A 13,300-nucleotide genomic window follows, 5' to 3' on the forward strand; every position below is an offset into this window, starting at 1 on the left:
ATTTCTAGAAATATAATAAGTGGGTCAGAAAGTATATACATTTTAGAATTTAATGGTTATTGTCAAATTGGTAGAACCCCTTTACAAGGGCTTTGGCAGTAGCCATTAAAATAAAAGATGCATACACTTGTTTTTTACATGGCAGAATATTTAATGTCTGTAGATGTGCCTCACCCTCCCATTCTTGTTGTGATTCAACAGCCTCCCCAAACTGGCAGTACCAGAGAAAACATGGGCACTTTTTCTCAGCAATATTAAGGCGCTGGTTCTCTTGACTTGGAAATGATTGCAGGTGAGATCATTCCACAGCATGCCTCAGGCCCCTCTGCTCAAGGAAAGTAGCCCCCCCAGTTCTACAGGACTCCTGAGGTCTTCTGTTCTTCTGCAGCCTGGCATTGGGAGCGGTGCCACCGGGGATAGTGGTAGGCTTGGGCACTGCAGAAGTAGTCCCCATGTACAGCGAAGAGCATCATGGAGGTAAAGATCTTGTAGCCAATGTCAGCAGGTTGCTTGGCAGTTGATATGTTGTCCCCACCTAGGACTCAGCTCTGGACATGAGAGTGGGCACCATGTGCCCAACACAGCACAGATCCACTCCACTGAGCCAGATACATATATAAATTCGAGTTAGTTAACATCGTGTAATAATGATTTCAGGAATAGAATTTAGTGATTCATCACTTACATGTAATACCCAGAGCTCTTCCCAACAGTGCCCTCCTTAATGCCCCACGCCCATTTAGCCTGTCTCCCCACCCAACACCCCACCAGCAACCTTCAGTTTGTTCTTTGTATTTAAGAGTCTCTGAGGGTTTGTCTCCCTCTCTGTTTTTATATTATTTTTTGTTTCCCTTCCCCTATATTCATCTGTTTTGTTTCTTAAATTCCACATATGTGTGAAGTCATATGATATTTGTCTTTCTCTGACTGCCTTATTTCACTTGGCATAATTTACTCTGGTTCCATCCACATTGTTGCAAATGGCAAGATTTCGTTCTTTTTGATCACCGTGTAATATTCCATTGTATATATGTATACCACATCTTCTTTACCCATTCATCAGCCAATGGACATGTGGGCTCTTTCCATACTTCAGCTATCGTTGATAGGATGCATACACTTTTTAAACATCATAGTCAAATGGATTGTTTTTCCTTATCCTCTTCCATTAAAATAAAAAATGCATGCATTTTTTATATCATAGTCAAATAGATTTTTTTTCCTTATACCACTCCAGTTGCTCAAAATTATACTATATTTTAGATTGATTAACAGACTGCGGCTTTATGTGAGTTTTGTTTGTTTTCCTGGAGTTTCTAATTGCCTTGCTTTCTATTTTTTTTTTTCCTTTGTGAAATGGAACATGCCTTCTTCACCACATCCAAATATCTTCCAACACCTTATTTATTCTATGTGTAGCATAGAATTTATTCCTTTTTAATTACATTTTTTAGTATATATTTTTTTTAGTTTCCACTGAATAGTTGCTCTAATTTGGAAAAACTTATTTCTAGATGTGCAACATTAGCAGTCATTTCGGATATCTGTTGACTAAAGACTGAGTAGTTCCATGTTTTCTGTATTCTAGGTCATTTTCTTTCTGATTTCCCTCTTTGTTTTTTCTCAGGTACAATGAGTAACTTCTCATGAAAGGGAGCTCTGAGTCCTTGAATATCTTTATCTTGTTTTATTGCTCACTTGACAGTTTGACTCCAAGTTTCGAACTCCAGAACGTCTCTGAGATTCCACTAGACAGATTTACTCCTCCTGCCACTGATTGTATCTGGGTTGTGGCTTCCCTCCCTCTGTTTAATCCATCACATTGTTCCATCTCTTTTCTGACTTCCATAAATTAACAAAACAAAACAAAACAAAACTGTCATCCGTTGGTGAGTCTCATCCTACTCTCTTCATTCTTGTGGTTTTATTTCCTTTTTTGATTTTTATTCCTTTACTATCATATGAATTGCATCCAGATCAAACAGTGCAGTTTGCCATTCAAATGGGAAGCTGCTCCCTAACCCTTCTGATTTTTTTAGAGCCTCAAAATAATTGCGTTGGTTGTTATCATGGACAAGGATTCACCTGTCTACTTTTTCCACGAGAAAGTAGCCCGTGGTGAAATCTAACCACTTGTGTAGTCATGTAAAATTGAACTATATGGGTGGGAATAAAATGTCATCTTTTGGAAATATTAAGCACTTAGCATTTCACAATTGTTTTAAAGTATTACCACAGGAGCACCTGGGTGGTTCAGTCGGTTAAGTGTCCAACTGTGGCTCAAGTCACGATCTCGTGGTTTGTGAGTTTGAGCCCCCCGTCGGGGTCTGCACTGACAGTGCAGAGCCTGCTTGGGATTCTCTCTGTCTCCCTTTCTCTCTGCCCTTTCCCTGCTCTCTCACTCTCTGTCTTTCTCTCTCAAAATAAATAAATAAACTTAAAAAAATAAATAAAGTATTACCATAGACGTTATAGGAATCTACTTGCCTATTTACTATCAAAACATTCAAGGAAATAACTGAATGAGTATTCCTTTTAAGCATTAGTAACAGCCTGACCTTTTTGTAGCATTGATAGTGTATGATTCGGGATGAAGTCATATTAGTCTGGAACTAAGTGGGCGAGTGGAATGAAATGATGCATTATTTATATTTTGTTATTATTAGCAATCCATTATAAACATATAACCTATGAGCAGTGGTGTGCTAGTAAATATTTAACAGCCAACTCTTCAGGGGTAAAAAAAAATACGTATAAATATGTTTATTATAAATGTGTATAATATAAAGGATGCATGGCATACAATTTATAAATAACAATAAAATCATAAATAACAAAAACTTTTATTGTAACTTCCACATAGCCAATGGGTTCATAGAGAATGCTTTTGTTGAGTTTTGCTAAATTTTTGTATCTGCAGCCAACCTATGGTTACGGTTGGACTATGATTTGGCAAATGGAGTTGCATCTCAATCTGCTCTTTTCCTAATAAATCTATTGTCATTAGATCTGACCCATGTCATCAATTGTTCATTACAGCTTTGCTTAACAACTGGCTTGCAGAATTATTGCAAATGTAACAATCAGCTCTTGCAAATTGGCACAAGTCAACTCCAGTACACCACTCCCTATGACCTCCACTTCTCTGACCTAGGGATCAAAATGAGGACCCATCTACATTTGTTATCCAAATAATACTTCTGGGATATTGTGAAAATATCTTTCTTCTCCGTAATGCCTGCTCTCTAACCATTCTCCATCTCCTACCACAAGAAATCCATACCTCAGGGACTGGATGGTTAGCCCTACCTAAAGACCTCCAGAAGAGAAAACTAGAAATTCAGCTGGTTGATCAAGGTGGCATATTGGGCTCAGGCTAGGCTGTTGCTGGTGTCACAGCCACATGGTGGCACTATTGAAACACAGGTATCACAGCTGCCTCAGTACCCCTCCATACACCCATCCCATCCCCCAGCTTGCTCCCAGCCTTGCAAAACTTGACAGTGAACCAGCCTACATCTCCTCTAAAAACCTAGCATCCCTCTCCCCTTGCAGACATACTTCCCTTCAGCACAGGAAATTCCATCCATGCAAGCAAGAGCAAGCCTGTTGGCATGCTGCCTGCCTAAAAGTGACATAACAGGCCTTTCCTGTTTCATCCATCCCAGCCACTTCTACTTGTTGACCACTGGTTCTTAGACCCTGTCATCTATATGTCACGGGGAGCCTCCCTGTCTCAGATTTACCTGTGATGTAAGTAAATATTTGAATACCAGTCCAGGGCCTGGGAAAGCTCGTGCCCTTTTTATAATTTATATGTCCTTACTTGTGTCTTTCTACCTTTCACTGTCCACTGTATATCCACGTAGGCTGCTAGGTTCTGGTCTATATTAGACCCCAGTGGAAAAATTCCATTCTTTATCATCTTCCAGAAGAAACTGAACAAAACTGAGGACTTTTGTATTTGGGCAACGTCATCGAAGTGATCCCAATTTATATGAATTGGCCGGCCATGGGCATGTGCCTACCATGGACCAGTGTATGGTCAGGAGGATGGGATAGTATAACCAACTAGACCTATACCACATGCCAACTTCTATGATGGAGGAGTGTAAGTGGCCGCCCAAACTGTGAGAAGTGAGGGAAATGGAAATTTCCTCCAGAGGAAATGGGGAAATAGTACCCGAAGAGGAAAGACAGCAGTGCCGAGAAAAACAAAAGCAGCAAACATCTACTACCAGTAGAGACCCGGCCCTTCCTCCGGACTAGTTCTTTCTTTTTGGATGTTTTTACAATTCCTGGAGAATAACAGAGAAAGTTACACTCTGTGGGAAAGAATTGTAAAATGGAAACTTACTTAACATAGAGGAATCCCGAAGGATGTCCTTCGAAGCATTCCTTTGACATACTAGCTTTTCTTTTACGAAGCTTAAATTTTCGTACACTTGGCATTCTCTAAGTCGGGCACAATTTTTGCATGCTTTCAACCCCTCTGACCTGTGGCAGTACTTTAAGTTTTTGCTTAACGTGATAGGATAACTTAGAACCTTCAGTGGAAACATCAAATCAAAAGATGACTCGTGCTGCTTAGGCAGAGGCAAAAAATAATAATTAAATAATCTCATTGCCGTTTCCTCGCTGCCACTATTCTAGCTTTATAATGTTGTGTCTCATAGGCTTTTTCATCTCTAGAAATTCTGTGTCCAAATATGAGACTTAGGCCTTGGAATGCGAACTATTCCGATAATGGGAAGCATTAAAATAGTTCCCTTTGACCTAGTGAGTTTGTGGAATACCTACGGCTGTTTGAGTGTCTCACCACTGGAAGGCTACCTTGTAGGTTGTATCTTTGTAGCACAGACACTTCTCTTCCAAAACAGACTGTGCTCTGGGTACTCATACTCCTGGCATAGATGAAGAGTCTCCTTTTAAAAACACATGGCCGGGGGCGCCTGGGTGGCTCAGTCGGTTAAGCGTCCGACTTCAGCTCAGGTCACGATCTTGCGGTCCGTGAGTTCGAGCCCCGCTTCGGGCTCTGGGCTGATGGCTCGGAGCCTGGAGCCTGCTTCCGATTCTGTGTCTCCCTCTCTCTCTGCCCCTCCCTGTTCATGATCTGTCTCTCTCTGTCTCAAAAATAAATAAACGTTAAAAACACATGGCTGGGCACCTGAGTGGCTCAGTTGTTGAGAGTCAGACTCTTGGGTTTGGCTCAGGTCATGATCTCGCGATTTCATGGGTTCGGGCCCCATGTGGGGCTCTCTGCTGACAGCACAGAGCCTGTTTGGGATCCTCGGTCTCCCTCTCCCTCTACCCTTCCTCCACTTTCCCTGTCTGTTTCTTTCAAAAATAAAAAAAACTTAAAAAAAACACCCATACACACATGGCGGGGCACCTGGGTGGCTCAGACAGTTAAGCATCTGGCTCCTGATTTCGGCTCAGGTCATGATCTCATGGTTGTGAGATCCACCAAGAGTCCTGCGTGGAGCTCTGAGCTGGGCACTGGGCATGGAGCCTTGCTTAATTAAGATTTTCTCTCTCCCTCTCCTTTTGCCCCTCCCCGTGCTCTCTCCCTTTCTGTCTCAAAATAAATAAACTTTAAAAAGATGGCGCTTAGATTGTTTTAATGCAATTTCCAGATTCTCACCTTCCATTTGTCTCTTTCCTCAACAGACCTCCTCCAGAGGCCTGCCAGATCTTTCCATGTTCAATTCACCCATTTCCCACCTCACAGAAGACATAGTTCTCTTCCAACTTGAGTCTTATCTTGGCGCATTGCTCTGGGCTCTAAAAACTCTGGGAGGAACCTCCAAGTGGATAACAAAACTTGTACTGCCTCTGAGGGGGCAACCTCCCAGGAAAAAGCCCTAAAGTCTTACTTTATCTAGGCAACAAACTCTTGGCAAGTCTCCACGCCTTCTCTATCTCTCCTCTGTCTCTGTCACGGTGAAATTAAGATTCAAAATGATATCTTCCCAATCATTTAAATATTATAATGATAGACAGTAAGTCTGGTTTAGCTGATTGGTTTGACCACAAAGACTGGCTTCAAAAGCGATACATAGTGGCCCCTGGGGAGCTTAGTTGGTTGAGCGTCCAGCTCTTGGTTCTGCTCAGGTCATGATCTCACGTTTTTGTGAGTTCGAGCTGCCAGCACAGAGCCTGCCTGGGATTCTCTCTCCCTCTCTCTCTGTCCCTCCCCTGCTCACACTGTCTCTCTCTCTCTCTCTCAAAAAGAAATAAACTTAAAAAAAGTGATATGTATCTATGACTTATCCTCAAAAATTATATATATGTAAATAACTATAGGAATATATATATAATAAATATATAAAGAAATAAAATATATACACAAATAAATATAGAAAATGACATTTCATAAACTGAACGAGTGAAACCGACAGTTCCAACGACATGATAAAAAGCAAAAGTGTATATTCAAATTACAACACACCAGGAAGTACATTCTTCACAGTGACTTAAACCTAAGGTAAATATGTTTAGATATCAATGTAAAATGTTGAAGGGACCCTATATTTTTCAAAATTCTTTCAGGCTTACATATGCAAAGAATTTTGAAGATCTGTGGTCTAAAGCACCAGGAAACTACCTCAGCAATTTAAACTCTTCATTAGGAAAATATAACCATATAACTTATAGCTATAATTAACTATGAAAAATGTCCTGTTTAAAGAAGGATGTAAAAGAATTAACATCTTAGTAAAAATTCATACTTAACTAAGCTAACATTTTTCTTATGTTGACTTAATTTTTTTTACTCTTGAGTCTAATCAAATGTGGGTTTCACCCTGTTAAATATAGAATTTGGCCAGAGGACATACTAAAGCTTTCCATCCACCATCTTTCAGCCTGTTTGTTTATGCTCGGTGGGAAGTGACTAGTGCTTAAACTCTATTTTCCTGATGTTTAAGCCTATGAAGCCTATATTTGAACCCCCACAAGACCAAAACTTTCCAATTACAGTTCTCCTGGTGGTGGTCCTCCCCACACACTAAATATCAAAAGAGAAAATAGCAATTTTTCCAGTCTCTGGTAGATCCCATGCCTTTTTTGACCCTATGGAAAAGAAAATTCCAAGAGCGCTGCTAACTTTTACCTTCCCTCTCCTATCTCTGTGGCTTAGATATCCTTAGGGTCGTTTAACACAACACGATGCAAAATTAATTACTGAGGTTTGATTCTATTAAATTGCCAGATGGGTTTACTGACCCAGAGCCAAACTGGTTTTTCTACGAACTCGAATTTTCCTCTCTGTTTCTAATAACTGAAAGACGTTGAAACATATAAAGACATTGTAAATCCTTAGCAGCACAGTTTTCTCTACAAATGTACCCTCTTACCCATTAATTAGCTGCCAAGTGAGAGCAAAATTTAGCCAAGGACAGAGAGATCCCTGAGAGCAGGAGAGAGAGAGGAGGCGAGGTGGTTACAAAGGGCAAAGGGAGCTGTTTGGAGACAGAGTGAGTGTTCCAGGGACACGCTTCTTATTGCCCAAGCTTGCCTCTGGCCTGGCCAGTCCTGGAGGACAAGGCCTTCTTTAGTCACCACATTTAGCCTGGTGTAACCTTGGTTTGGGGAGAAATAGTCATTTCTTAATATGCATTTGGAGCTGAAGGTTTCCTTTAATTTTATTTTTCTTTGTTTAATTTTTGTTTTCTAGCTGCATTGTGGGCAGAGCCCTTAAAAAAGTAATAAATGGGCCCAACTGTATCTCTGGGTACAAAGATCCAGCTTTCAGAAAGATACTCTCGTTATAGGATTTGAGGGGTTTTCTCCTGGTTTCACAATACATTCAATGTTATGGCTGTTTCATCTACATTTTGCAATTGCATCCTGTAAAGATTTTCCTGTCCACTTATTTGGGGAATAAAAACTCCATCAAGTTTTTTTTGGTTTTTTTTTTTTCAAGAAAATAATCCCCAGGGGCACCTGGGTGGCTCAGTCGATTAAGCATCCGACTGCGGCTCAAGTCATGATCTCATCGTGAGCTCAAGCCCCGCGTCGGGCTCTGTGCTGACAGCTTGGAGCCTGGAGCCTGCTTCAGATTCTGTGTCTCCCTATCTCTCTGCTCCTCCCCTGTTCACGCTCTGTCTCTCTCTCTCAAAAAATAAATAAACGTTAAAAAAAAAAAAGAAAGAAAGAAAAGAAAAGAATCCCCAAAGGGTAATTACGTGTTTCCTGTGGTAACAGGAACATTTTCTAGTCTCATCAGCAGAGACTGAAAAGCACAGTGAATAATTGCCAATGATGACAAAGCCATAAATAAGCAACGTTAAGAAGGTGTGGATTCATTATCAGTAGATGATGCGATGGTGAACTTGTTATGGAGAAGAAACAACTTAATTATTCATGTGATATGTTTTAAAATGATAAGAGAACCACTGGTTTGTCGAGTAACTCTTCGCCAGCTCAGATTAAATGAAGATTTAAGCGCAGTTAAGTGCCTGCACGTTCACTTGAGAGTAGGCAGAATCTTTTAACAATCTCATACGAATAAGAACACGGAGGTCACTGAGAACTTGCTGAGACTTTGTCTACACAAAGCATCAAACTGGTCCGTTTTGAGACAACAACTTGCAGATCTGTTTTCAGTATCACGAAGGAATAACCTTCATTTTTAAATATCGGCATGGTCTATTTTGTAACTCCTCTGCGGCCCTAAAAAGATTCCCTCAATTCCTCCATAGGCACTGCTGTTGGTACTGCAGTTACTATTAAAAGCTTCTGTTTTCCCTAGACTTTTAAGGTTAAACTAATAAATATTGAATTATATTCTGACTTACTTCTTCAAGGTACCAAATCTAGTTTCCTTTTAAAGAATGAGAGGATAACGCACCAAAAAGCAAATTGCAAACCCACAGAATTGACGAGCCACTTTAGTACGATATAAGAGGAAATGTGGAATAAGAAAGTAGAGGCAAAAGAAAACGAATGTCTGGGGAATAGATCTTGTTTGGAACACAAATTCAAAGCATTTCCTTTGATGAACTTCTGATCAAGATTGGCCGAGTGAGTTTGCTCAGAAGGAACATCTCCGTACAAACCACTTCCTGCCCTCCACAACATGATAGAATGTTGAGCAAATTCTGCTGAAAGTCACCACCAAGCACCAAAATGAGATGGGTAAAATGGAATACAAAATATAAAATGGTGTGCCTCTATGTAAGTGTAGAGAAATAAGAAAAATGGTAAAGTTAAATTTATATGTTTTGTGTCGAGAGAGGTTCACGGTATGTTAAGTAAAAAACAATTTATGCAGTAATGTGTGTAATAGGATTCAATTTCACAGAAAGCAGGTAAACTTAAAAATCAGTCAATTTCTCTTTTCCTTTTCTGCGTGTGTGTGTGTGTGTGTGTGTGTGTGTGTGTGTGATGAACAAATTGCATAGGTTTGACTGTAGTATGTAATTTGCGGAAAGATACTTGCCACTCTTCTAACATGTTTACCCTAGACAGATAGCAGGGATGGAACAGCAGGTGAAATCAGTTTTTTCTTTATAAAACGTTGTATTCTTTCAGTTGTTACAACCAGCCTGTATCATTTGTATAATTTGGAAACCTCCAAACTAAGGAAACTGTAGAAAATTACACAGGCTCTGTTTTACATAGTTCCTAGTTCAGGATTCCATTTGTAAATTTTCTAATTACAAAAGTAATCGATATTCATTTTAGGAAGTCTGAAAAATATAGAAAATCACACACACAAACAGAGAATAAATCTCATCAATAATCCCAAACCCTAAACATAAACATTATGAATACTTTTACATAATTATTGTTGGTCTTTTTTTTCTATGTGTGTCTATGTGTTTGTGTATTTTTTTTAAAGTTGCATACTGTGCATGACCCACCTTTTAGAAACCTAACAAAAGTACGTTCTCCCAATAATCAAATCCTTTAGCAGTGATTTAGTGGCCACAATATACTACAAGTGTCGCTTAGGACTAGATTCAACTATAACAAAATGATTGATTTTTAATTTTTTTTTAACGTTTTTATTTATTTTTGAGACAGAGAGAGACAGAGCATGAACGGGGAGGGGCAGAGAGAGAGAGACACACACAGAATCGGAAGCAGGCTCCAGGCTCTGAGCCATCAGCCCAGAGCCCGACATGGGGCTCGAACTCATGGACCGCGAGATCGTGACCTGAGCTGAAGTCGGACGCTTAACTGACTGAGCCACCCAGGCGCCCCTGATTGATTGATTTTTAAATGTGTACACTTTTCTCCTGTTTGTTTGTCATAACCCAGGTTTTTAAAATTTTTTTTAAGTTTATTTATTTATTTATTTAGAGAGCAAGAGAGCACGAGCAGAGAGAGAGGATCCCAAGCAGTTCCCACACCATCAGTGCAGAGGCCAATGCAAGGCTCGAACCCACAAATCATGAGATCGTGACCTGAGCTGAAATCAAGAGTCAGATTCTTAACTGACTGAGCCCCCCCAGGCGCCCCCAAAATAACAGTGACTTAAACACAAAAGTGGGGGGGGCCACCTGGCTGTCTCAGTTGGTAAAGCATGCAACCCTTGATGTTGGGGATGTAAATTAGACCCCCATGTTGGGTGGGGATTACTTAAAAATAAAATCTTTAAAAATAAATAAATAAACACAAAAGTAGGCAGATCACAGATGTGGATTGGCTCCAAGAAGTCAAAACTGGCTACATAATTGCAAGGGCTGGTGCAAAATGAAGATGTGGATCCTCTGGTTTAAAAACTAGAAGTTCCATTAAAAAGACTAAAATACAGCCTGGGTGGCTCAGTCGGTTAAGCGGCCGACTTCGGCTCAGGTTATGATCTCGCGGTCTGTGAGTTCGAGCCCCGCGTCGGGCTCTGTGCTGACAGCTCAGAGCCTGGAGCCTGTTTCAGATTCTGTGTCTCCCTCTCTCTGTGACCCTCCCCCGTTCATGCTCTGTCTCTCTCTGTCTCAAAAATAAATAAACGTTAAAAAAAATAAAAATAAAAATAAAAATAAAATAAATAAAAAGACTAAAATACAAAGATTCTTCTTTTTCTTTTTTAGGGCACCTGACTGGCTCAGTCAAGGAAGCATGCAACTCTTGATCTCGGGTTGTGAGTTCAAGCCCCACATTGGGCATAGAGATTATTTTAGAAAAAAATAAAAATAAAAAGCTTTTTTCAAAAACAAGATTCTTAGGGTGCCTGGGTGGCTTAGTTGGCTGGGCGTCCGACTTCAGCTCAGGTCATGATCTCATGGTTTGTGGGTTCGAGCCCCACGTTGGGCCCTGTGCTGACAGCTCAGAGCCTGGAGCCTCCTTCAGATTCTCTGTCTCCCTTTCTCTCTGCTCCTCGCCCACTCATCCTCTGTTTCTGTCTCACAAAAATAAACACTAAAAAATTTTTTTAAAAAGATTCTTATTGGGGCGCCTGGGTGGCTCAGTCGGTTAAGCGTCCGACTTCAGCTCAGGTCACGATCTCGCGGTCCGTGAGTTCGAGCCCCGCGTCGGGCTCTGGGCTGATGGCTCAGAGCCTGGAGCCTGCTTCCGATTCTGTGTCTCCCTCTCTCTCTGCCCCTCCCCCGTTCATGCTCTGTCTCTCTCTGTCTCAAAAATAAAAAAACGTTAAAAAAAAAAAATTTAAAAAAAAAAAAAGATTCTTATTTACTTCTGATAACTCCCTCTTGACTTGTTATGGTGTTTTTTAATTTTCTACATAATGGCATTCTGAGTAACAAAATAGAGAAAAATTTAAATTGCTTGTATGAATTTTACCTTTCGTCTTTATATTGAGCAATGCCAGTTTTAATTTTTTTTTTTAATGTTTATTTCTGAGAGAGAGAGAGACAGAGCATGAGTGGGGGGAGGAGCAGAGAGAGAGAGACAGAATCCAAAGCAGGTTCCGGGCTCTCCGAGCTGTCAGCACACAGCCGGATGCGGGGCTCGAACTCATGAACTGCGAGATCATGGCCTGAGCCGAAGTCGGATGCCCGACCTACTGAGCCACCCAGGCGCCCCGAGCAATGCCAGTTTTAAATGCAAACATAAGAACACTTAAGTTGTATGTGGAATCACCGAAATCACATAATGCATATATCATAATCTGTGCAAGTATTTGTACTTTGTTCTTACCAGGACAGTGACAACATTGCACAAAATCAAATCAACTGGTTTTCTTTCACTTCTTGAAACACACACCTCCTACCAACACTTTCTACCTTCAACTCACTGATGAGTAAGAAGGACTGAAAGGAAAAGGAACTATGGGTTGCCTATCTGTCTTCCTTTTCCTTTTCTGTCATCATTTCCAGGGGAAGTTGTTGACCACTGCAGGGAAGTAATAAGAGTCAGAAATGATATAGCAGCATTCCTTGATTGTCATGTCTCTAGGAATGCCATTGTCGTCTTTCCGCATAGAAAGTTCTGGTTCAAATGAAAGTGTAGCCTCTCAGGGATGTCTGAGACCCAGCTTAATCAGTTCTAGATGTAACAATCTTTCCTTCAACTCACTGAGTCTTGGTGAACTCCTGGCTCATTGTGGGACCACAGGAATTCTGAGCTCTTGGGGCTGTATGCAAACAGTGCAACAAGGAACAGGAAACAAGCATATGGCACCCACCATCTTCTCACCACGCACACGCTCCGTTGCTCTCTCAGACATCAGTTAAAAAACACAACTTCAGGGGCGCCTGGGTGGCGCAGTCGGTTAAGCGTCCGACTTCAGCCAGGTCACGATCTTGCAGTCTGTGAGTTCGAGCCCCGCGTCAGGCATCTGGGCTGGCTGATGGCTCGGAGCCTGGAGCCTGTTTCCGATTCTGTGTCTCCCTCTCTCTGCCCCTCCCCCATTCATGCTCTGTCTCTCTCTGTCCCAAAAATAAATAAAAAAACGTTGAAAAAAAAAAAAAAAAACACAACTTCAGGGATGCCTGGGTGCCTCGGTCAGTTAAGCGCCCAACTCTTGATTTCAGCTCAGGTCATGACTGCATGGTTCATGAGTCTGAACCTTGAGTCAGGCTCTGTGCCCACAGCCTGCTTCGGATTCTCGGTGTCCCTCTCCTTGCTCCTTCCCCACTTGCGCACATGCGATGTCTCTCTCTCTCTGAAAAGTAAATATTTGGGGCACCTGGGTGGCTCAGTCGGTTAAGCCTCCGATGCTTGGTTTCAGCTCAGGTCATGATCTTGCAGCTTTGTGGGTTCAAGCCTCGCGTCAGGCTCGGCGCTGGCAGCACAGAGGCTGCTTCGGATTCTCTCTCTCTCCCTCTCTCTGCCCCTCCCCCACCTGCGCGCGCGCGCGCGCTCTCTCTCTCTCTCTCTCTCTCTCAATATA

The 13,300-nt window shown here is 41.4% G+C and overlaps 1 protein-coding gene across 1 annotated transcript in view; it reads right to left on the minus strand.

The window, feature by feature from the left end:
* Window positions 1–353: 353 nt before the first annotated feature.
* Window positions 354–13,300, minus strand: part of LOC145712664 (cytochrome c oxidase assembly protein COX14-like) — a 28,108-nt gene continuing 15,161 nt past the window's right edge. Inside the window, exons 2-3 of the mRNA XM_081790574.1 lie at window positions 4,239–4,298; window positions 354–541 (exon numbers count right to left, since the gene is read on the minus strand). Coding sequence (XP_081646700.1) covers window positions 354–541; window positions 4,239–4,298 — 248 coding nt within the window. The remainder of the gene's footprint in view (window positions 542–4,238; window positions 4,299–13,300) is intronic.

Source organism: Panthera onca, chromosome A2 (assembly GCF_046562875.1).
Source record: "Panthera onca isolate mPanOnc1 chromosome A2, mPanOnc1 haplotype 2, whole genome shotgun sequence".
NCBI lineage: Eukaryota > Metazoa > Chordata > Mammalia > Carnivora > Felidae > Panthera > Panthera onca.